At 44.7% G+C, this 23629-nt stretch overlaps 2 protein-coding genes across 2 annotated transcripts; both read left to right on the forward strand.

The window, feature by feature from the left end:
• Nucleotides 1-2862: 2862 nt before the first annotated feature.
• Nucleotides 2863-7624, forward strand: LOC120065647 (protein TESPA1-like). Its single transcript, XM_039016711.1, has 8 exons — nucleotides 2863-3047; nucleotides 3697-3943; nucleotides 4217-4259; nucleotides 5993-6036; nucleotides 6149-6202; nucleotides 6875-6911; nucleotides 7086-7136; nucleotides 7399-7624. Exons 2-8 carry the CDS (start codon nucleotides 3709-3711, stop codon nucleotides 7622-7624), a joined length of 690 nt encoding a protein of 229 aa, XP_038872639.1. The 5' UTR covers nucleotides 2863-3047; nucleotides 3697-3708.
• Nucleotides 7623-12892, forward strand: LOC120065646. Its single transcript, XM_039016709.1, has 4 exons — nucleotides 7623-7824; nucleotides 9749-11208; nucleotides 11392-11479; nucleotides 12182-12892. Exons 1-4 carry the CDS (start codon nucleotides 7752-7754, stop codon nucleotides 12268-12270), a joined length of 1710 nt encoding a protein of 569 aa, XP_038872637.1. The 5' UTR covers nucleotides 7623-7751; the 3' UTR covers nucleotides 12271-12892.
• The last annotated feature ends 10737 nt before the right edge of the window (nucleotides 12893-23629 follow it).

The raw sequence follows: 23629 nt of genomic DNA on the forward strand, positions 1-23629 counted from the left end.
AGAGAGATATACCTGCTGGAGCGCGTGCTACAGGTGGGTGCTGCTATGGTGACCAGCGAGCTGAGATAAGGGGTAACTTTACCTAGCAGGGTCTTGTAGATGACCTGGAGCCAGTGGGTTTGGCGACGAGTATGAAGCGAGGGCCAGCCAAAGAGAGCGTACAGGAGAGTTTACAGTCTAACCAGACACCTAGGTATTTGTAGTTGTCCACATATTCTAAGTCAGAACCATCCAGAGTAGTGATGCTGAACGGGAGGGCAGGTGCAGGCAGTGATCGGTTGAAGAGCATGCATTTAGTTTTACTTGTATTTAAGACCAGTTGGAGGCCACGGAAGGAGAGTTGTATGGCATTGAAGCTCGTCTGGAGGGTTGTTAACACAGTGTCTAAAGAAGGGCCGGAAGTATACAGAATGGTGTCGTCTGCGTAGAGGTGGATCAGAGACTCACCAGCAGCAAGAGCGACATCATTGATGTATACAGAGAAGAGAGTCGGCCCAAGAATTGAACCCTGTGGCACCCCCATAGAGACTGCCACAGGCCCTCCGATTTGACACTGAATTCTATCAGAGAAGTAGTTGGTGAACCAGGCGAGGCAATCATTTGAGAAACCAAGGCTATCGAGTCTGCCGATGAGGATGTGGTGATTGACAGAGTCGACAGCCTTGGCCAAGCCCTGCACAGTATTGTTTCTGATCGATGGCGGTTAAGATATCGTTTAGGACCTTGAGTGTGGCTGAGGTGCACCCATGACCAGCTCTGAAACCAGATTGCATAGCGGAGAAGGTGCGGTGGGATTCGAAATGGTCGGTAATCTGTTTGTTGACTTGGCTTTTCGAAGACCTTAGAAAGGCAGGGTAGGATAGATATAGGTCTGTAGCAGTTTGGGTCAAGAGTGTCCCCCCCTTTGAAGAGGGGGATGACCGCAGCTGCTTTCCAATCTTTGGGAATCTCAGACGACACAAAAGAGAGGTTGAACAGGCTAGTAATAGGGGTTGCAACAATTTCGGCAGATCATTTTAGAAAGAAAGCGTCCAGATTGTCTAGCCTGGCTGATTTGTAGGGGTCCAGAGTTTGCAGCTCTTTCAGAAAATCAGCTGACTGGATTTGGGAGAAGGAGAAATGGGGAAGGCTTGGGCGAGTTGCTGCGGTGGGTGCAGTGCTGTTGACCAGGGTAGGGGTAGCCAGGTGGAAAGCCACTTGAAGAAATTTGAAATTTTCCGTATTGACTGACCTTCATGTCTTAAAAGTAATGATGGACTGTCATTTCTCTTTGCTTATTTGAGCTGTTCTTGCCATAATATGGACTTGGTATTTTACCAAATAGGGCTATCTTCTGTATACCACCCCTACCTTGTCGCAACACAACTGATTGGCTCAAACGCATTAAGATGGAAAGAAATTTCACAAATTAACTTTTAACAAGTGTGCAAAGCTGTCATCAAGGCAAAGGGTGGCTACTTTGAAGAATCTCAGATGTAAAATAGATTTTGATATGTTTAACACTTTTTGGTTACTAAATTATTTCATGTGTTATTTCATAGTTTTGATGTCTTCACTATTATTCTACAATGTACAAAATAGTAAAAATAAAGAAAAACCCCGGAATGAGTAGGTGTGTCTACACTTATGACTGGTACTGCATGTCTAACCCTACTGCAGGCAATGATTTTAATGTAAAAAAATAAAATAAATACAACTTTCATAAGATTATGGCTCCAGTAGCATCGGCCTAACTCAGATTTCAGTCTTGTTTCAGGATCATCAAAATATTGCTGTTATTAAAGGGATTTATTATAATAAAAATCTATTTTGCTTAGTTGTGAGGAACGTAAAGGAATTGAAGGGATAAATAATAGATAACCTGTTTGCACTGACTGCTCAGCCTTGGCCCACACTGGACGGAGAGCCTGTGGTCTGGTGTCTGTCTGTCCAGCCTGGTCTCATAGACTAGACGTAGCATAGTAAACGTAAATCACAAAACTTTGTATGCTATGTTACATTTGGCATGGTTAGATAAGACAGATGGTTACTTGTTTTGGGTGGATGGGTGGGCCAATAACTTTAAGTCTAGCAACCTGAAGGTTCCAGAGTTCAAATCTCATCACGGACACGTTTAGCATTTTAGCAAATTAGTAACTTTTCAACTACTTAGCATGCTAGCTAACATTTCCCCTGACCCTAACCATTTTAGCTAACCCTTCCCCTAACCTTAACCCCTAGCCTAGCTAACGCTAGCCAGCTGGCCACCTAGCTAGAATTCGTAACATTTCAAACGTTTGCCTAATTCGTACCATATTATATACTTTCTAAATTCGTAACATATAATACGAAAACTAATTTGTAACGTATCATACGAATGGGTGATGGATATCCACAAATTAATGCATACCAAACGAAACATAACATATCATAATTAACAGAGTGTCTCGGATTTACATCCAGGATACAAAATGCAATGAGACCAGGTTGGGCAACTGTCTGTGTCTCTCCAACTTCGAGGGTCATGTTTAGATGATACAGCTTTTGTCAAATTGACCTCAAAAGTAAACAATCCCCCCCCCATTTTAGCTAACCCTTTCCTTAACCTAATTATCTTAACCTGCAGCGTAAATTCTCCTGAACCTGCTACGAAAATATCAGGGCGCATGTTAGCACCAGCAGGTATAAAGAGGGCTACCGTCAACTCTTCTTCTTTAGACTAGCTATTCTACAGTGTGTCTGTGTCTGCTTCTGTTACTGCCGGCAGGATGTGTCGCAATGTTAATTTCTTTCAGTTGAAGCCACACTTCCTTTTTTTTAATCTTCTTTGTATTTGCGCCTAAAGAGACAGTTGAACGAGACAGTCGCGAACATGTAGCCTAGGCGATGCGTTGATAGTCTCAACATGTGTACTTGATAAACAGTTTATGTAAATTGTCATCAGAAAAACTGAAGAAAACCTGGATGATGTAACGTCATGCAGTGCTATTCTGATAATAAGATGCGAGGCGAGACTGGTGAGCGCAGTGGGAGAAACCAGAATTGAAACCTGCGGTGCGCCAGTGAAGGTAGGCTTGAAATGAACATTTGCTTGTCTCTACATTAGTCCTTGAAATAGAATACTGTAGGCCTACTTTGGTATCAGCATCTGCATGCGTTTGGATTTTCAGCCATGTTTTCTATATATGTCCTTGTTTTTGCTTGAGCAGTGAAATAAAGTTTGATCACATTTGACATGAGTAATTATGTGCACTGAAAAGCTTTCTACAAATATTGGCAGTTGCTAGGCTATATAATATAATAACTTTATTTTTCTAAGAGGGAACTTCTAATGTGATTGTCATGTAAGGCTATGATTTTTCAGCACAACATTAACATAATTGCAAATATTTTGTGAGTTTGTGACTATTATGATGATTATCTACTTATGGTGTGAATTCGTTTCAAATTACAGCTGTTCATTTCAATAATGTAATAATTTGCTATTCCAACCAGATGTACTAGATTATAAATCAGGGGGTTATCTGTTCCTGCATGGCATGCCCTGTAGGCAACTGTAGTTTCACTGAAACTATCATTTGGATGGTCCTGGTTTGGAAGTATTGTGTCTATATAAACCTACTGATGATATAGCACTTACTTCATGATTTGGGTTCTCCCAGTTGATAATTATTGAAGTAGGCTATTTAATGAATAGGTGAACTGTTGAGTGAATAGGTGAGCGGTCTGATGGAGAGCCCGTCTTCTACGACCAGGCGTCAGGCCTGGGTCCAGACCAGTCGACAGTGGCTAACCCTGGAAGAACTAGATCCACAGGTACCAGGACCATACATCCACCCCTCTGCCCACCCATCTACCCTACAACGGCCAGGATATACCCATCCTTCTGCCCCACATGGACCACCGTACACCTATCCTTCTGATCAACACCAGTCTGCATCAGAGAATGACGTCTTCTCAGATGGTCAGTTCTCATTTTGGTAGCTTGATTAAGAATTTACATTTGAGTGACATTGATTTATTAGTGTAAGATATCTGTGTGATAAAGAAAACAACATGCAGGGGGTTAAAATTCTGCTTAGTCTGGTATATTTATAACTCATATGTGGGCGGTTGGCCACATCATGATGCATCACACATCTTTGCGACAAAGCACAGAAAGAAACAGTGTAAGAAGTTTGAATTTTCTGAATGCTGAATGCTCACCCAGACTGTTCTATGTCCACTGTTTCCACAGGCTGCTCCGCAGGAAAGATTGAGAGCTGGCTTCTGGGCTGTGGGTGAGTGAGTGAACATTCCGTGCAAGGTTTGACTTTGAAATTACATTTACAAGACAGACTCGTAAGGATGATGTGTCAGCCAGTGGCAACTGGTAAGTTAAACAATAAAAATAAATTGTCTAGGTAAACCACCCACCGTTTGGGGAAATGTTACAGACGTGAATTCTGTTTAGAATATGGATACAGGTCAATGGCAATGCCCAAAGTGGATTCTTGTTCCAAAACACCTTGGTTCTAGAACTAGTTTGGCACTGTTTATACTAGAGGACATTCTATTTGAATTATTTTGGTGTTTATGGTCCCAACTTTGCATCATAGGAAATTTTACAAAAGTACTGTTTGTTCTGTTGATTCTTCCAGTTATATGTTGACCAGAAAATTATAGTCATGTAAGCACAGAAAAGCAATTGTTCCATCACTGGATGCAAGCTTTACTATTGTGCAATTACACATGTATTACTAATGATCATGGCTAACTTGGCTGATCAAGTTGAGTCTGAAAATGTGGCTAAACTGGTGTGTGAACTTGGATGATCAGGCTATTTTGTGGGTTTTATAGAATCTGATTTAAAATAATGTCAGATAAGAAATGTTGGGGCGTTCTTAAAACATCTGTGGTTAACGTGACTTGACAATCTGACTGCTAACCACTCAGCCTGAGAGCATCTCCTATGTAGGAAGTGAACCGACTTTTAAAAGCTGTTCAGCTTTACTGAACAGACTGGGAGGATAGCTAGCTAGAGATGATGCCTATAGGTTTGATCCAGAGCTGTATAGTATACTGTGGTGTGCGAAATTGACACCCTTGATAAAGATGAGCTAAAAATGACTGTATAAAATAGATATATAGGACGGCAGGTAGCCTAGCGGTTAGAGCATCGGGCCAGTAACAGAAAGGTCACGAGCCGACAAAGTGAACTTCTGTCAAAAATAATCTGTAAAAGAAATAGGGCACTTAACCCTAATTGCTCCAGGGGCCCCGTTGATTATGGCAGACCCTGGCTGTGACCCCACTCTCCAAGAGTATCTCAGGAAGAGTTGGGATGTGCAAGAAAACAAATTTCTAATTCACATGTGTATTAATACACACATGTACTTGTGTAAAATAGGACAAATAGAAGCACACACCAAATTGTTATTTTATATAGTATGGTCAAAAAAAGTGGGATATTATTTTATACTAATACAATTGCTCAGAGAAAGAGATTTTGTTGAACAAGTCATCCAAAATGATTGACCTTGCGAAGATATTGGCCCTGAGCCTTTTTCAAAACATTTATTTTTAGTTTTATGAGTTGGAGAACACATTTGGAGTGATCTTAGACCATTCTGCCACGACTTCCGCCGAAATTGGTCCCTCTCCTTGTTCGGGCGGTCGACGTCACCGACCTTCTAGCGATCGCTGATCCATTTTCTATTGGTTTTGTCTTGTCTTCCATCACACCTGGTTCCAATCCCATCAATTACATGTTGTGTATTTAACCCTCATGTCCTTGTCGGTGATTGTTTATTGTAAGTGTATGTGTACGTCTGTACTAGTGTGCGTCGGGTTATGTTACCCATTGATTTTTATTATGTTTTCCGGTGTTTTTTTTGTAAATAAACTGCGTCGTTGGAAACCCAGTTATTTCTCTCCCGCGTCTGACTTCTCTGCCGCCAGTTCACACGCTTACACATTCCTCCATACAGAATCCTAAAATGTTGTTTTGGTGTACGTTATATATTTTTAATAGGCTGAAGGCAGGCGCAGAGAACTCTAGCAATCATCTGACTGTTGGTAAGTCTGACAATAAAGCCACCGTCACTGCAATCTACCGACTGGTCGGCATAAAACACTGATTATAGTCTCTCCTCTTCTATTTAAATTTTTTTTTATTCTCCTCTTCCAGAGTCTCTGCTGAAAGCGAACAGTTTTGAAGATGACCTGAGTCTGGGTGCCGATGGTGAGGATGAAAGAGAACATAAACCCAATGACACGCATACCATAGTAAATAATCAAAGCAGGAACTAGCTTTGTAGGAAACGTAGGAGAGCATCATGGATGTTTTGGAAAAGGTTATTTTCATCTTTGTTCCTGGCTCTGAGTGAGCGCCTTCCTCTTTGTTTTTGCTATTCCTATTCAAACTCGTTTTCCATTACTGAATATGTTTAAAGAACATAGGCCTTTAATCCATTTATTATACCGGTTTGAATAGTGGACGCTTTCATTTTTTACATTTTCCATTTAAATTCAGAGTAGAAGTCTGTACATGTTGGTGACATACCCCGTCCTCATGTCTAAGGACTGCTTCTCCACTGATAGTACACCAGGAACATGTACTCATTGTAGCATCAAACCTTAAGCCTTCACCTCTTCCATGTGCGACTGACATCCTGGTGCGTGTGATTTAGCTGCTGACTGACGGAAACTCTCCCTGAGATTGGCCCGATATACAAAGCAATAATAGCATGTTTGCAAAGAGAGGAGCCACCACTCACTGGAGCCTCACAACACAAAGGGCCAAATGTCACAGAGATCTGGGAGGAAAACACACACACATAAGCATGAATGCAAATGCGCACGCTCGCACACACAAACAGTGTTCTGTTTTCACTCAAACTTTTATGTTTTACAGCTACAGCATTAAATGTCGAAGGAGTCTCAGAACTGAGGTAAGATAAATGGAATATAAACATGAAGAATGTGTGGTTTCATGACAGAAATTATGCCCCAAATTCCTTCCTATTCAGAGGGAGGTTTAGATTTGTCAAGTCTGGTTGACATGACTTGAGCTTGACCTGCTTTTATCTTCCCACGGTGGTGCCTGCTGACTGGTGCCTGTGTAGGGTGCTGCTTCCGCCACCCGAACATCTTCACAGAGGTGGAGTCACCACCAGGTCAGTTAGAGCAACCCACAAACTATGACATATGGCAAGCTATATTTATATTCTAGAGTTTATTTCGACTATCCCTCCTGATGCATTTTCCCAGCTACTAGTACATTAAATAAGGTTACATTAATATATGATATCTGTTGAATACAGGCATGCTTCAACCATTAATACACTGTTACTATAATAATTCTGGTTTGTTTTTGAAGTTGTTTCATTGCTTATTTTTCACCTGTCACATGTTGATCTCATGTCTTTGTTCCTGCAGTACTCCCCGTCAGAGGCTGGCTCTGCCCTTACTCCACCTCGGTTACAGTATTGCCTCCAGTGGCTTCTCCAACAGCACCAGTAAGGCATCAAGGTGTGTTAGGACCAACCACTATCAACCTTATGTCAGTCATATAGTATATCAAATCTGTCAGGACATCTCTATCTCCCTCTATCTCTCCATCCCCACCACTCACCTACACACACACACACCCCAGTGTGTCTGAGGTGCTGAAACTGTGTGCAGAGGATGCAGAGGAGACTCTGTACGAGTTGGGGTTCGGATGTGACGAGCCTGAGGTTACAGACCGCATCCCCACCCGTTTCCTCAACTTCCCCTCCCAGCTTCACGGTATGAACTTCCGCCTCTTCCTCCAGTCCCAACTGAACCGCCTCCGACAGGAGGACCCAGGACTCTCTCTGGCCAGTAAGACACAAACGCATGCACGCACACACACACACACACACACACACACCATTGTGTTGGAATCCCACACACCAATGTGTCGGAATCCCACACATTACTGTGGTAATGATCATCATTGTCATAAACACCCACCCACAACACAACCAGGTATAGAGAGTCTCTGTACATGAGTCAACTTTCATTTACATAATAACTTTAGTTATGCAGCACTTTTTATGCAGTTCAAATGGTTTAAAGAGCTTCATCTCTAAATAGACACCTATATCCACAGACAGTGTCTATATGACTCGGTCTACATTTACATAGCACTGTCAGTATAGTATGTTTCTCCACCAATCATCCTAATGTCATGACGTTGCCCTCTTTGGGTACAGCGAGCACCATCCCCCTCTCTCTGTCTCCTACACTCAGGCTGCTGCTACCTCAGGTTGTAAATTCCTGGAGGAGATTATCTCCTCATGGCCACAGTATAGAGAGAGTGAGTTTCATAGAGAGAACAAAGGAATTTCTTCCACCTCACAGAACTTGAGGTTCGAACAAGATTTATGTTCTGGAGAAGGTATAAAAGATCAGTGAAGAATCCAGCTACGAACTGGTCCGTTGGTACAATTTTGTGAAACTCATGGGAGACAATACGGCCACATTACCATAACGCTGTTTATATAATAGCCTCAGTTATGAGGCTTACATCTAATTGTTGTATAAGATGAATGAGTGAGGATGATACTGTTTGTGAAATTGTGTAATGTGATTTTGGACTGTTTAATGAAGGAAACTCCAATTCCCTTTGGAGTTTAACTAAATCAGAGGACCGCCCATGAGCACAGTTATGGTCTTGCGTCCTGGGACAGGCCCTTTTCTGCTCTTCCGAATAAAACCCCCACCCGGGTTTTCTATCACCAGACCAGCTTTCCTCGATAACGAGAGGGCCAAGGTTTGATAGGAGACCATAAACCTGAGTATAAGCTAAGGTTTGAGTAGATGGCTGAATCTTTTAACCATACCACGTGGTTAAACTCTTAGACTATCGATACCGACAGAATAAGAACAAGTCTTTGATATTAATTACTAGTCTGCAGCTAGGAATTCGGTATCATTGAACGCGAAGACCGACAACCGCCGAAACATCTATTCTATATGACATGAATGAATGTCACTCTGAACTATACATTCTAACTACGACAGAGAGAGGGCGGACAGACTCCAACAGAAACAAACTTTTCAACAGAGATCCCGACGACACACTGAGCGTAAATATATATATTGATTGCAATTATTCCCGAATGAGTGAGCGTTCATGTGCAAAGGATTAGCATTTCAATTGTTATAATTATCAACTTTGTAGTGTCTCATCTCAGTTGACCCCCACTTCCCTTTTTGTCCACCAAGCCGCGATACTGGTTTATCCCACTCCGTTATCATTTCCTTGCAACTATCTACTGTTTGTTTATGCATTTCTGTGAATTACTTAGTTAGTAAATAAATGATTTAAGACAATTGATGTATGGATGACTCATAGTGAAGACTGGGTTCATGCAGATAACCAACAATTTACGACGTTTGGAATGAGACTAACATGGGGTAAATAATTCATTAATTCGAAGACTAAGTGATCAGATATTCAAATATCTGAAAGTTATATTAGGAAAATTATAACTTTATAATCTGAATATTTTCCTTGGTGCCCCGACTTCCTAGTTAATTACAGTTACATGATTAATTGCGTAATAATAATTACAGAGTTATTTGATAAATACGTCTTCAGTTTAATGATGCCAAAGACACGACACTAACATACAATAAATACATCATACTCCGTCTGCTATGAACAGAAAACGTTAATGCATCTCTCATTGTCCTGTGCGTTAGGCAGCCAGAACATTCTCTTTCAATTGTCCTGATGAACGTACCTTCCCCCCTGCAGGTCGTTTCAGGCAGGTAGAGGTGCTAACAGCCATGGCCAATGCCTTCTACTCCCTCTACTCCCATGTGTCCCGCATGCCCCTTCAGAAGCTCTCCCCTCCCGAGTTCAGCTTCTCCCCCACCGCCGACAAGCAGACTGGACGGCGCTGCATGGGAAGCGTTCGCAGCGAGCCGAGGTCTCCAGTGGAGCGACTCAAGGACACGGTTTCTAAGATGTGCCTGTATACTAGCTCTGGTGGTTCCACCCAGCTAGGCTCGGACTCTGCCTGCCACGGTCTGGGATTTTCTTTCGGACCTGGGTCTGGGTTGTCCCCCAAGAAGAGAAGCAGCCTGCCTGACTTGGTGGGACTGGTCCTGGAGAATGCCAAGGCAGAGGCTGTATCCAGAGACATGGAGGAGGATAATCAGGATACAGGGGACAGTAATGGGACGAGTGCTGCTGTGGACACGAGTACTATGGTGAAGGATAGAGAGACAGAGGCACAAGGACACATAGACACAGTCAGTGACAAGGAGATGGAGCAGGGTTTGTTATCAGATGTACAGGATATGGACACAGGGCATAGTAGTTTGATTAGTTCTGTGGAGCCACATCTGGTCAAGGACAGAGCGACAGAGACACAGGGACATGGAGACACAGTCAGAGGCAAGGGGTTGGACCAGGGATCGTCATCAGATGGGGATGGGGCTGATTTAGAGAGAGACACCGACGGAACTCCAAATCTTCGAGCATCAACACTTTCAGAATCAGGTCAGCGAGAACCCAGTAGTAGAACGAAGCTGGACTTTTGCCTTACCACTCCAAGTCCTACTTGTGAGGTTGGAGAAACTCAAAACACAATTCATCCCACAGACTGGGCAGCGGTGGTGGCACCGGTTGCCAAGGTTACCCATGACGTCATATGTCCTCAGGTCGTTGAGAGTGTGCACCAGGCACTCTACAGCAGTCAACTACAACAGTGGAATAATAACACGCAGATGGCGACCCTTTTGTCGTCTGTTGTGTCCTGTGAGAATGTCAGATCTGACCGGTCCTTCACCACATCAGACACACTACACAAACCCAGGGAGGAGAAGGGTTTGACTACCAATAACTCAGCCAAGAGTTTAGAGGTTGTCATAACTCCCATTCCAAAGGCTGAGCCCGAGGGTGACTCCCGTTTGGGAGAAACTGGGACACTGGTGGAGTCAACGTTCGTGCCCATAAAGCTCCCTAGTGGAAAGAGGTCCCCTTGTCTAATCACTGTAACTGATGTGGCTTGTAGTTTTAGTTCTGCAGACACACCGGAGATGGCTCTCACTCCCAGTGGTGGTACCACTGAGGTGCCTACAGCAGCCCAGTATTATCCAGGTGTATGGGAGAAAAAGTGGTGCCTGAGTCCTCTGAAACCGACACCAATCCAGGTCCAAGGGGAGGCCTCCCACAGTCTTCAACAGGCCAACTCCTTTGAGCTAGAGGAGGTAAATGACAGAATTTTTGGGGATTTAACCTATATGGCACAATCTACTCCAGTCTGACTTCCTAGGGCTTATTGACACATCTAGGTGGTGTAGTCGACTACCTATCCACCCATGGCTGCCTGACATATACTTGGAGCCAGGAGTTTTCCTGACCACCTGTTTTCCAATTTTGTTTAACAACAGGTACATAGTGCAGGGGAGGAAGACTTTGGACAGCAAGAAACCGTACGGTCAACATCTTTGTCACTGTCTACTGTCAATCAAAACACAGGTGAGTTCATAGTCTTGATTGACACATCATGGTCATATTCAGCTGAACCGAGTGATATTAACAGTGTACAATCTGCTTGCTACCAAAGTAGTTGTTTAGTGAACGGTGACTGACTACCGCGATTCGGAGCAGCTGAATGTGACTTCTGTTTAATTTCACAGGAACACACAACCGTTTCAATTTACAGTTTGAAAGTGAATGTGGTTGATACTGTTCCTCAAATGGGCAGTGCTGTCATCATGTTAGCTGTGAATGAGTCGCTGTGTGCATCTGTGCATGCATGTGTGTGTGTGTGTGAAGAAAGGGGTGCGTTCACCACTTGTTCTCACACCTTTTCTTACGTTCTTGTTCTTTAAGATTCGTCAGCTAACTGGAAATGTTGAGTGAAGCGCGGGCTGATTTCTGGCCAACCCTGCATGTTTTATTCTGGGAAGTACTGTACTGCAGGCCTGACGTGTTAAATCCACGAATAGAATATAACTGTGTGTCCATCTGTGTGTGTATGTTGTAGGCCTGGTGGTGGTTCAAGGGTTAAGTGACATGAGTATGACTGTGTAACTAAATCCGCGTTTGACCTGACTGGGTGTTTATCTGCCTGTACAGTATGCAGGCCTGGGAGTAGGAGGGTTACACGCCATGTAAGTGTGCTTGTGTTTCTCTCTGTGTAGACCTGACAGTGTCAGTGTCTTTGTCTCTGTGTAGGTCTGGTGGTTCGAGGGGACAGCATGCAGTCGGACAGTAGTGGCTACGCTGATGAAGACGTCTACTCCACTGACAGAGACAAGAGCTGACAGACCCAGAACGGTTGAGTTCCTGCCTGACTCGACGCGTAGGCATCGCATTGCGTCAACCAATGGTCGCGTGCCATGTCATCGACTGTGCAGTCGGGCATCAGATTGCTATATCATACGATGTGGTTAGGTGATATGTTAAATACCTATCAAGGCGTTGTGGTCGGGCAGGAACTTGACCAAGGCCCTCTGGGAACTAGACTCGGGGAACTGAGTATTATTTGTATGAGTCACACAGAACACATGTTCATCCACTGTAGGTATATTCAACAGATACTGATTGTTTGATTATGAAGTATGAAGAGATTTGGCTCTCTGTTCATGTTAGCGTCAATGACATTATGAATCAGGTGGGATCAGTCGGTGCATTCTGAATGCTGCCACTCCTATGCGACACCAGTCCTTTGACTGAGTGCAGACAGAGTTGCGTAATCTGAGAGAAAGCATTGCCCTGGAGGTATAGTCCACACATAACTGTTTAATTGTGGAGAGATTGTCCTATCTCCATGTATAGTGTTCCTGTTGGTGACAATCATTAAATCGATGTTGTCACACCCTGATCTGTTTCACCCGTCTTTGTGCTTGTCTTAACCCCCCTCCAGGTGTCGCCCATCTTCCTCATTATCCCCAGTGTATTTATACCTGTGTTCTCTGTCTGTATCCAGTTTGTTTTGTTTTGTCAAGCCTACCAGCGTGTTTTCCCGTCTGTCTCTAGTTCCTGTTTTCTAGCTTTCACGGTTTTTGACCGTTCTGCCTGCCTCGACCCAGCCTGTCGTTCTGTACCTTGTCACACCACCGAGGATTACTGACCTCTGCCGGCCCTGAGCCTGCCTGCCGTTCTGTACCTTTTAGACTTTGCTCTGGACTACTGACCTCTGCCTGCCCTTGACCTGTCGTTTGCCTGCCTCTCTGTTATTGTAATAGACGTTTGTTACTTCGAAACTGTCTGCGTCTAGGTCTTCTCCTGAGCCTTGACAGATGTACTGTACATAAGATACTATTGCTGTGGCTTTGTGAAAGTTGGTATTTATTTATTGGATGTTAATAAAGATAATTTAAACACATTTAAGATGATCATTATGTGAATGTTAAGTGACTTCAATGAACATCAACCTGCACTGAAATAGCACAAATATTTAATTTAAACAGGAACAAATCAAACAGTTTATAGCTGCCATAGGGACATGATAAAAGGCAACATTTCAGTTCCAATTCTACTTTGTATTTGGGCAACACATTCCACAACATCACACACATTGGGCTATGTCAATTTCAGCTAAACTTCTCTGCTAATCATATCATAATCATCATCAGGAGATGTAGCCTTACTATGTAGCAGCAATCCCTTATAGGTAGATAGCCTACTATGGCCAGTTTACTTTAGATACACTTACTACCAAAATGATCCTTACTTTACCTCCTATACAAAAACATGGTTTGACTATCTGTATTTGAACTCTTGGGAGTAAACATGGGAGAATATTGAGTTCAGGTTACACAATTAGCATGTAACGGAAGATGAAGAAAAGATTAGTCAGCAACAGGGTTGGGGTCAATTCGATTTAAATGACAGTCAATTCAGGAAGTAACAATGTAGTTCCATCTCAATGTGATGCTCTATTTCAGACATTATGAACACAACCACAGTCGAGGCATGTAATATTATCAATTCAAAATGATAGTAGTTGTGTTACCGAAGTTAATTAAGGACCATGGACATGGTTTTATGAGAGTAACCAGCTACTCAAACACACAAAACACAAGATAACATTGCTTCAACAGCTATTAAAACTTGCGACGCCCTAAAATTACCAATTTTAATCACAGTAGCGATCTTGTCACACAATTTAAAAGTGGGGTTTGTGAGGTCTGAAAATTAACAAATTCAATAGCCAATGTTTAAAATGGAGTTCCAATCATCATAAAATAACATTTTGCACTTCAGATGTTAAACAATTCAAATGTAAAAGGTAGACCTTAATAGTTATCCGATTACTTTTCGAAAGGCCTTACTACATAGTTCCGTATAATCCAACTAATGACAAGGCATGTAAGACAGACCGGGTGAGTCTTGTAGATAAAAAAATACATAGGTCTCCAATTTAAGAATTCCTATTTAAAATGTCCACTTTATAAATGCACCAAATTATACTTTACGCGGACCAAGCTCTCTTCTTCAACAGTTATCCAGGTGAAGTGACAACGGGGGGAGAAATGTTTTTGGTCGACGACAAAGTACTTAGTAATAAAAAGGCAACCAAGGCCATTTTTTCAATCAATGAGAACCATTTTAGGTGTGAAAAAGGGGTTATTGAGGCTACAGTAAAATGTTTTTTTTTCTTTTAAATTGTCTCCTGCCCTTTCCCCGCAGGGTCTATGTCTCTAGGCATGTTACAGCTGAGCAGGTGGGTGACTGACCATCCAAATGAATGGTCAGGGTAGGCAATCAAGAGGGCATTTCGGGCTATGGGGGATATCTTCAGAGGTATAGGAGAGCGTCAAGGGCAAGCCCATATCTTCAATGTTATAGGGACGCATCCTCTAGGGAAATCCCATATCTTCAGGGCATTTAGAAATGAAAAAAAAAAACACAGAGAGAAGGACTTTGGGGATGTGTGTGGGCTGTGGGGGGAGAAATCTCAAATCTTATGGATAATTCTGGATAAACTTGTGGAATAGGTCAATCAATGGTCATGTCCCTTGACCACCATTGATTGGAGGATGCTCCATCCTCAGAGGTGGATGTCATGTGACCAGTGTCAAGGTCGGCCATGGAGAGCGAGTTGGGTCTGGAAGACGGAGTCACTGCCTGCTCACTTCCCCCTGGCTATGATTTTAAGGTACTGCAGTGCATTGTGGGCTGCGCTGGCACGGGCAGCGTCCGGATTGGGTGCGAAGCCGTGGCACACTGATTGGCTGAGTGGATAGCTCTAACAGACACTGGCATAGATCGCTCAGACTACGCTCCTCTTGAACAACAAGTTAAAATTAACAGACCTACGTTAGGTTCAATACAATAAAGACCACCATCTCTAGCCTGGTTGCCAGATCTGTTTATTAACTACCAACTCCTCTATTGTCTGTTGCCAGCGTCAAGCCATACATGTATGATACTAAATACTGAGGAGCAATGTTCCCTCTCAACAGTAACCCTGAGACTGCCCAGGGACTGCTGCACAGAAATATCAGCCCACAGAGAGAAGCACGAGATTGAACTTCACTCAACTTTCTAGAGCAGTGGTCACTAACTGGTTGATCTCCAAGGCATTCCTAGTCGATCACCAAACATTTATTTTTAAAAAAAACTAACAATAAAGCCTTGTGTTCCTATTTTTTTTTATCGTCTCGGGCTGTTAGTAGTAGTTGCACCCGATTCAGCTGCCCTGTGCGCCAGGTAGGCGACCTGTTGCCATTTTGAAACATTTAATCTGTCTGAAAGTACAAACTCTGCCTTCTTGGAAGGCCCAGAGAAAAGAGTTCATGTTTAAGTTCTTACTCAGCACTGTCAAAACTTTGTATTTAACACTTTTATAAGCCCTAAAATGCGACTTCTTCCTATTTCCACTCACTCTATTTCCACTACAACAAGCACTGCAGCAGTAATGAATGTATGCTCACTCAGCTGTGCATCACAAGTAATACAACAACTAATCTATTATTGGTCTGATCATATACTGTACATGGCCACTGTTAAAATTGTAACTTAAAGCGGGTACAGTCTCAGTGTTCAAAGTAAACACGCACGAAAAGGTGCACAGAATTTTCACAATGTTCAAGTTTGCGCTCAGCAGACCTGAAATTTGCTCATTGCTGAAACAAAATTAGAAGGAATATTGCTGAGGAGTGAATTATAGAGATAACGCAGTAGTGAGTGGTGATGGATAAATGAGGAACAACACCAGGGCCTAGTTTTCCTAATCAGGTCATGGTAAGGAAAACTCCCGACCCCAGTAAAATAGGGGATATTTACCTATGTCGAGATAGTTGACGTTGAAGCGCTGTTCCTCAGCGAGGTCGTGGAGCAGAGGGCATAAGATAGAGCTGGGTATGCCCAGAGGGTGGCTCCTCAGCTGCAGTATCGTCTCTCCTGCTGAGTTCCTCAGAGTCCCTCAGATGTTCCTCAGATGTACAGCCCAAACCTTTACACTTCCCTGCCTCCCCCCTGCTGCCCATGTGCTGCCAACAGAGTAGACAACGGTACTGTCACGATAATTTTTAGAGTAAACGGACCAAGTCGCAGCGTGCTCTGAGTTCCACATCTTTATTTAGTGAAACTTACAAAACAAAAAAAGAAACAAACAACGAACCGTAACATAAGAGGTGCACAGGCACTAACTCAAAACAAGATCCCACAAAAAAAACAGTGGGGAAATGGCTGCCTATATATGATCCCCAATCAGAGACAACGATAAACAGCTGCCTCTGTTTGGGAACCATACCAGGCCAACATAGACATAAAACAACCTAGATAACCCACCCTAGTCACACCCTGACCTAACTAACATAGACAATAAAAGGCTCTCTATGGTCAGGGCGTGACAGTACCCCCCCCAAAGGTGCGTACTCCGGCCGCAAAACCTGACTCTATAGGGGAGGGTCCGGGTGGGCATCTAGCGTCGGTGGCGGCTCCGGTGCGGGGCGAAGTACCCACTCAGACCACGGGTCTGTCCATGGAGCCAGGTAGAACGCCGTGCCCGGACTGGGCCTCGGCGCAGAGGAGGACCTCGGCCATGGAGCTGGGTTGAACGCCGCACCCGGACTGGGCACCGGCGCCGAAGAAGGCTCCGGCCATGGAGCTGAGTTGGCCGCCGTGCCTGGACTGGGCACTGGCGCAGAGGAAGGCTCTGGCCATGGAGCGAGACTGGACGCCGTGCCTGGACTGGGCATCAGCGCAGAGGAAGGCTCCGGCCATGGAGCTGGACTGGGCACCATGCCTGGACTGGGCAACGGCGCAGAGGAAGACTCCGGCCTTGGAGCGGGCCTGGACACCGTTCCTGGACTGGGCATCGGTGCAGAGGAGGGCTCCAGCCATGGAGCTGGACTGGGCACCGTGCCTGGACTGGGCACTGGTGCAGAGGAAGACTCCTGCCATGGAACGGGACTGGACACCGTGCCTGGACTGGGCATCGGCGCAGAGAAGGGCTCCTGCCATGGAGCTGGACTGGACGCCGTGCTCGGGCTGGGCATCGGCGCAGAGGAAGGCTCCTGCCCTGGAGCTGGAGGTTCTGGACCGTGGACCGTTGCAGGAGGTTCCAGACCGTGGACCGCCGCAGGAGGTTCCGGACCGTGGACCGTCGCAGGAGGTTCCGGACCGTGGACCGTCGCAGGAGGTTCCGGACCGTGGACCGTCTCAGGAGGTTCCGGACCGTGGACCGTCTCAGGAGGTTCCGGACCGTGGACCGTCACAGGAGGTTCCGGACCGTGGACCGTCTCAGGAGGTTCCGGACTGTGGACGTCTCAGGAAGTTCCGGACTGTGGACCGTCTCAGGTGGTTCCGGACTGTGGACTGTTTTAGGAGGTTCCGGACTGTGAAACGTGGCCGGAAGCTCTGGACTGGGATTCGTCGCCGGAAGCTCTTGACTGGGGACCGTCGCCTGAAGCTCTGGACTGGGGACCGTCGCCTGAAGCTCTGGACTGGGGACCGTCGCCTGAAGCTCTGGACTGGGGACTGTCGCCTGAAGCTCTGGACTGGGGAGGCGCACTGGAGGCCTGATGCGTGGGGCCGGCACAGGTGGCACCGGACTGGTGACACGCACTTCAGGGCGAGTGCGGGGAGCAGGCACAGGACGTACCTGACTGGGAAGGAGCACTTGAGGGAGAATGCGAGGAGCAGGCACAGGACATACCGGACTGGGGACACGCACTTCTGGGAGAGTGCGAGGAGGAGGCACAGGACGTACTGGGCTGTGGAGGCGCACTTGAGGGAGAGTGCGAGGAGCATGCACAGGACGTACCGGACTGGGGACACGCACTTCAGGGAGAGTGCAAGGAGGAGGCACAGGACGTACTGGGCTGTGGAGGCGCACTGGAGACCTGGTGTGTAGAGTTGGCACAGATGGTGCCGGAACGATGACACACTCCGCACGGTGAGTGCGGGGAGCTAGCACAGGACGTACTGGGCTGTGGAGGCGCACTGGAGACCTAGTGCGTAGAACCGGCACAACTTGTACCGGAACGGTGACACACACTTCAGGGCGAGTGCGTGGAGGAGACACAGGACGTACCGGACGGGGGAGGCGCACTGGAGGCCAGATGCGTGAAACTGGTGCAGATGACACCGGACTGGTGTCACGCTCCTCAGCACGCCCGCTCTGCAACACTCTCATCGCCACCACCTCTTTCCGGAATCTTTCGTCGAGTTCCTCCTTCGACTCCCTGACGGTCTCTGGCTCATTCCTCGGCTCCGCCGACCACCCCGTGTGTCCTGCCCCCAAAAAAGATTTGGGCTGTCTTTTGGGCTTTCTACCTGGCCGCGAACCCCGGCATCGTTGCTTTCCTCCCTTCTCTCCTGTCGTCTGTTTCCCCGGCAGGCTTTCGTATCTTGCCAAGACTTCCTCCCAAGTCTAGGATATTCTCTCCTTGATCTCTTCCCAAGTCCAGGATGCCATTCCTCCTGGGCACGCTGTTTGGTCCTGGTGTGGTGGGATCTTCTGTCACGATCGTTTGTAGAATAAACGGACCAAGGCGCAGCGTGGTCTGAGTTCCACATCTTTATTTAGTGAAACTTACAAAACAAAAAAATAAACAAACAACGAACCATAACATAAGAGGTGCACAGGCACGAACTCAAAACAAGATCCCACAAAAAACCAGTGGGGAAATGGCTGCCTATATATGATCCCCAATCAGAGACAACGATAAACAGCTGCCTCTGATTGGGAACCATACCAGGCCAACATAGACATAAAACAACCTAGATAACCCACCCTAGTCACACCCTGACCTAACCAACATAGAGAATAAAAGGCTCTCTATGGTCAGGGCATGACAGGTACGATGGAGTCAGAATCTCACATACAAACACATGCAAATGTTTTATTTAAATTTTACCTTTATATATACAGGGAAGACAATTAAGAACAGACTCTTATTTACAATGACGACCTATCAAGAGACGAGCACAGCAGCAATTATTTTTTTGAAAAACTATTTGCTTAGAGAGGCCATCAACGAGCACCATAGGTAAAATGATTTACCTATTTTGTGCCTTAATGAACACAACCCATGTCTCACTGTGGTAAAAGTATCGTCCTCTGCCTCCATCTCACGGCTGCTCCTCAGGTCCACAGGAACATCATGGAGCCTGGACAACATCTTAGCTGCCGTGTTCAGCTGGCTTCTTCTTGCCACTGCCTGTGGGAGCAAGGGGATGGATGTTAGTGCTAAGTGCCAAGTCCCCTGTGCCTGAGTCGAGTCACGAGTCCCTATGGCTAAGTCTGATTCGAGTCCGAGTCACCAATGGTTGAGTCACGAGTTGAGACAAGGGTCCATATGGCTGGAGTCCCATTACTTGAGTACTGATCCAAGTGCTTAAGTCTGAGTCACTGGGTCTGAGTTCAACAAAAAATATCACATTAATATTGGTTTATGTGCAAATAAAAAAAATACTTTTGAAAGCAAAACAAATGATTTGGGGGTCTTTAGACATATTTGGTATTTTGGATACTGCTTTTTTTGGTCACTTGTATTGCCGGGTTTGCTGGCTTGATGCTCGTCTGTTGCTAGATTTGCGCCTCTATTGATTTGGCTTGGATTTGTTAGCAGAAATCTGCCCAGTAACAATTAGTGGCGGGCTGGCGGGAAGATTTTCATGTGAGCATTGAAGTAACGTAAAGGTATTCTTCCTGTTGCGGTCATAATTGCTTGCGATATGCAATAGCCTAGTGAAACAAATAAGTCCGAAATACACAGGCTCACACACATTTCATTTTAATGTTCAATAGTTATGTCAAATTAGAAGTACGCAAGAGTATTAGGGCCAAGTGAAGAGAAAATATTAACAAACAGATGGGTGGTGGTACTTGGATAATTGTTTTTGCATGGATAGTGCTTTAAAAAAGTGGCAATATTTAGAGAATAAAGTGGAAATATTTTCAGAATAGTGGAAGTATTTTGAGAATAAAGAAAATTATATTTCAATATTAAAGTATGGGATTTGGTAATTATTTGCATGTCTCTGTAACGATCGTCCTGGGAAGAAGGAGTGGACCAAAACGCATGTTCATGTTAATTTAATAAATAAACTGAACACTGAAATAACAAAAACAACAAAGAGAGTGAACGAAATGAAACAGTCCTGTAAGGTGCAGCAACACAAAACAGAAAACAACTACCCACAACACACAGGTGGAAAAAGGCTACCTAAGTATGGTTCTCAATCAGAGACAACGATAGACAGCTGCCTCTGATTGAGAACCACACCCGGCCAAACACACAGAAAATTAAACATAGAACAACAGACATAGAATGCCCACCCAAACTCACGCCCTGACCAAACCAAGATAGAGACATAAAAAGGATCTCTAAGGTCAGGGCGTGACAGTCTCCCTGTTACTGTGAACGCCACAGTTGAAATGCTTGAGTTAGATGACTGGTGAAACAATAGATTAGAATTGGTTTTAGTAACAAGGAAATCCTTGCTCTTTTAGCACATAATAACCATATTATTATAATTATTAGGACCTGGAAGAGGATGTGCCACAGTCTTTTCAGAAGGAGTAGCCACAGACTTGGATGAGGTATTTCATCCAAGTCCATGTGGTTACATTGTAGATGCGACGATAGTCAATTCAATACAGTGCCTTTGGAAAGTATTCAGACCCCTTGACTTTTCCCACATTTTGGTAGGTTACAGCCCTATTCTAAAATGTATTAAATTGTTTTTCCCCCTCATCAATCTACACACAATACCCCATAATGACAAAGTAAAAACTGGATTTTAGAAATAGTTTCTATAAAAAAAATGAAATATCACATTTACATACAGTTGAAGTCGGAAGATTACATACACCATAGCCAATTACTTTTAAACTCAGTTTTTCACAATTCCTGACATTAATCCAAGTAAAAATTCCCTGTTTTAGGTCAGTTAGGATCACCACTTTGTTTTAAGAATGTGAAATGTCAGAATAATAGTAGAGAGAATTATTTATTTCAGCTTTTATTTCTTTCATCACATTTCACATTTTATTTCTTTCATCCCAGTGGGTCAGAAGTTTACGTACACTCAATTAGTATTTGGTAGCATTGCTTTTTAAATTGTTTAACTTGGGTCAAACGTTTCGAGTAGCCTTCCACAAGCTTCCCACAATAAGTTGGGTGAATTTTGGGCCATTCCTCCTGACAGAGCTGGTGTAACTGAGTCAGGTTTGTAGGCCTCCTTGCTCGCACATGCTTTTTCACTTCTGCCCATAAATTCTCTATAGGACTGAGGTCAGGGCTTTGTGATTGCCACTCCAATACCTTGACTTTGTTGTCCTTAAGCCATTTTGCCACAACTTTGGAAGTATGCTTGGGGTCATTGTCCATTTGGAAGACCCAAGCTTGCGACCATGCTGCGACCAAGCTTTAACTTCCTGACTAATGTCTTGAGATGTTGCTTCAATATATCCACATAATTTTCCTACCTCATGATGCCATCTATTTTGTGAAGTGCACCAGTCCCTCCTGCAGCAAAGCACCCCCACAACATGATGCTGCCACTCCAGTGCTTCACGGTTGGGATGGTTCTCTTCGGCCTGCAAGCCTCCCCCTTTCTCCTCCAAACATAACGATGGTCATTATGGCCAAACAGTTCTATTTTTGTTTCATCAGACCAGAGGATATTTCTCCAAAAAGTACGATATTTGTCCCCATGTGCAGTTGCAAACCGTAGTCTGGCTTTTTTATGGCAGTTTTGGAGCAGTGGCTTCTTCCTTGCTGAGCGGCGTTTCAGGGTATGTCGGTATAGGACTCGTTTTACTGTGGATATAGATACTTTTGTACCTGTTTCCTCCAGCATCTTCACAAGGTCCTTTGCTATTGTTCTGGGATTGGTTTGCACTTTTTGCACCAAAGTACGTTCATCTCTAGGAGACAGAACGCGTCTCCTTCCTGAGCAGTATGAAGGATGCGTGGTCCCATGGTGTTTATACTTGCGTACTATTGTTTGTACAGATGAGCGTGGTACCTTCAGCCGTTTGGAAATTGCTCCCAAGGATGAACCAGACTTTTGGAGGTCTACATTTTTTTTCTGAGGTCTTGGCTGATTTCTTTGGATTTTCCCTTGATGTCAAGCAAAGAGGCACTGAGTTTGAAGGTAGGCCTTGAAATACACCCACAGGTACACCTCCAATTGACAGATGATGTCAATTAGCCTATCAGAAGCTTCTAAAGCCATGACATAATTTTCTGGAATTTCCAAGCTGTTTAAAGGCACAGTCAACTTAGTGTATGTGAACCTCTGACCCACTGGAATTGTGATACAGTGAATTATAAGTGAAATAATCTGTCTGTAAACAATTGTTGGAAAATGACTTGTGTCATGCACCAAGTAGATGTCCTAACCGACTTGCCAAAACTATAGTTTGTTAACAAGAAATTTGTGGAGTGGTTGAAAACGAGTTTTAATGACTCCAAACTAAGTGTATGCAAACTTCCGACTTCAACTGTAAGTATTCAGACCCTTTACTCAGTACTTTGTTGAAGCACCTTTGGCAGCGATTACAGCCTCGAGTCTTCTTGGGTACGACGCTACAAGTTTGGCACACCTGAATTTGGGGAGTTTCTCCCATTCTTCTCTGCAGAGCCTCTCAAGGTCTGTCAGATTGGATAGGGAGCATTGCTGTACAGCTATTTCCAGGTCTCTCCAGACATGTTTCATTGGGTTCAAGTCCGGGCTTTGGCTGGGCCACTCAAGGACATTGAGACTTGTCCCGAAGCCACTCCTGCGTTGTCTTGGCTGTGTGCTTAGGATCGTTGTCCTGTTGGAAGGTGAGGTCTTGATTGCTCAGGAGCAGGTTTTCATCAAGGAACACTCTCTACTTTGCTTTGTTCATCTTTGGCCTGATCCTGACTAGTCTCCCAGTCCCTACCGCTGAAAAACATCCCCACAGCATGATGCTGCCACCACCATGCTTCACTGTAGGGATGGTGCAAGTTTCCGCAAGTTCAACCTTGGTTTCATCAGACCAGAAAATCTTGTTTCTCATGGTCTGAGAGTCTTTAGGTGCCTTTTGGCAAACTCCAAGGGGGCTGTCATCTGCCTTTTACTGAGGAGTGGTTTCCGTCTGGCCACTCTACCATAAAGGCCTGATTGGTGAAGTGCTGCAGAGATGGTTGTCCTTCTGGAAGGTTCTCCCATCTCCACAGAGGAACTCTA

This window comes from Salvelinus namaycush, chromosome 20 (genome assembly GCF_016432855.1).
Source record: "Salvelinus namaycush isolate Seneca chromosome 20, SaNama_1.0, whole genome shotgun sequence".
Classification (NCBI taxonomy): domain Eukaryota; kingdom Metazoa; phylum Chordata; class Actinopteri; order Salmoniformes; family Salmonidae; genus Salvelinus; species Salvelinus namaycush.

Bases quoted from the DNA above. Each gene is read 5' to 3' on its own strand.
- LOC120065646 (XM_039016709.1), top strand. From the start codon at position 7,752: ATGAACTTCCGCCTCTTCCTCCAGTCCCAACTGAACCGCCTCCGACAG. The intron at 7,825-9,748 runs GTAAGACACAAA...TCCCCCCTGCAG, and splicing joins CCCAGGACTCTCTCTGGCCA to GTCGTTTCAGGCAGGTAGAG. The intron at 11,209-11,391 runs GTAAATGACAGA...GTTTAACAACAG, and splicing joins ACTCCTTTGAGCTAGAGGAG to GTACATAGTGCAGGGGAGGA.
- LOC120065647 (XM_039016711.1), top strand. From the start codon at position 3,709: ATGGAGAGCCCGTCTTCTACGACCAGGCGTCAGGCCTGGGTCCAGACC. The intron at 6,037-6,148 runs GTAAGTCTGACA...CTCCTCTTCCAG, and splicing joins TAGCAATCATCTGACTGTTG to AGTCTCTGCTGAAAGCGAAC. The intron at 6,912-7,085 runs GTAAGATAAATG...GTGCCTGTGTAG, and splicing joins GAAGGAGTCTCAGAACTGAG to GGTGCTGCTTCCGCCACCCG.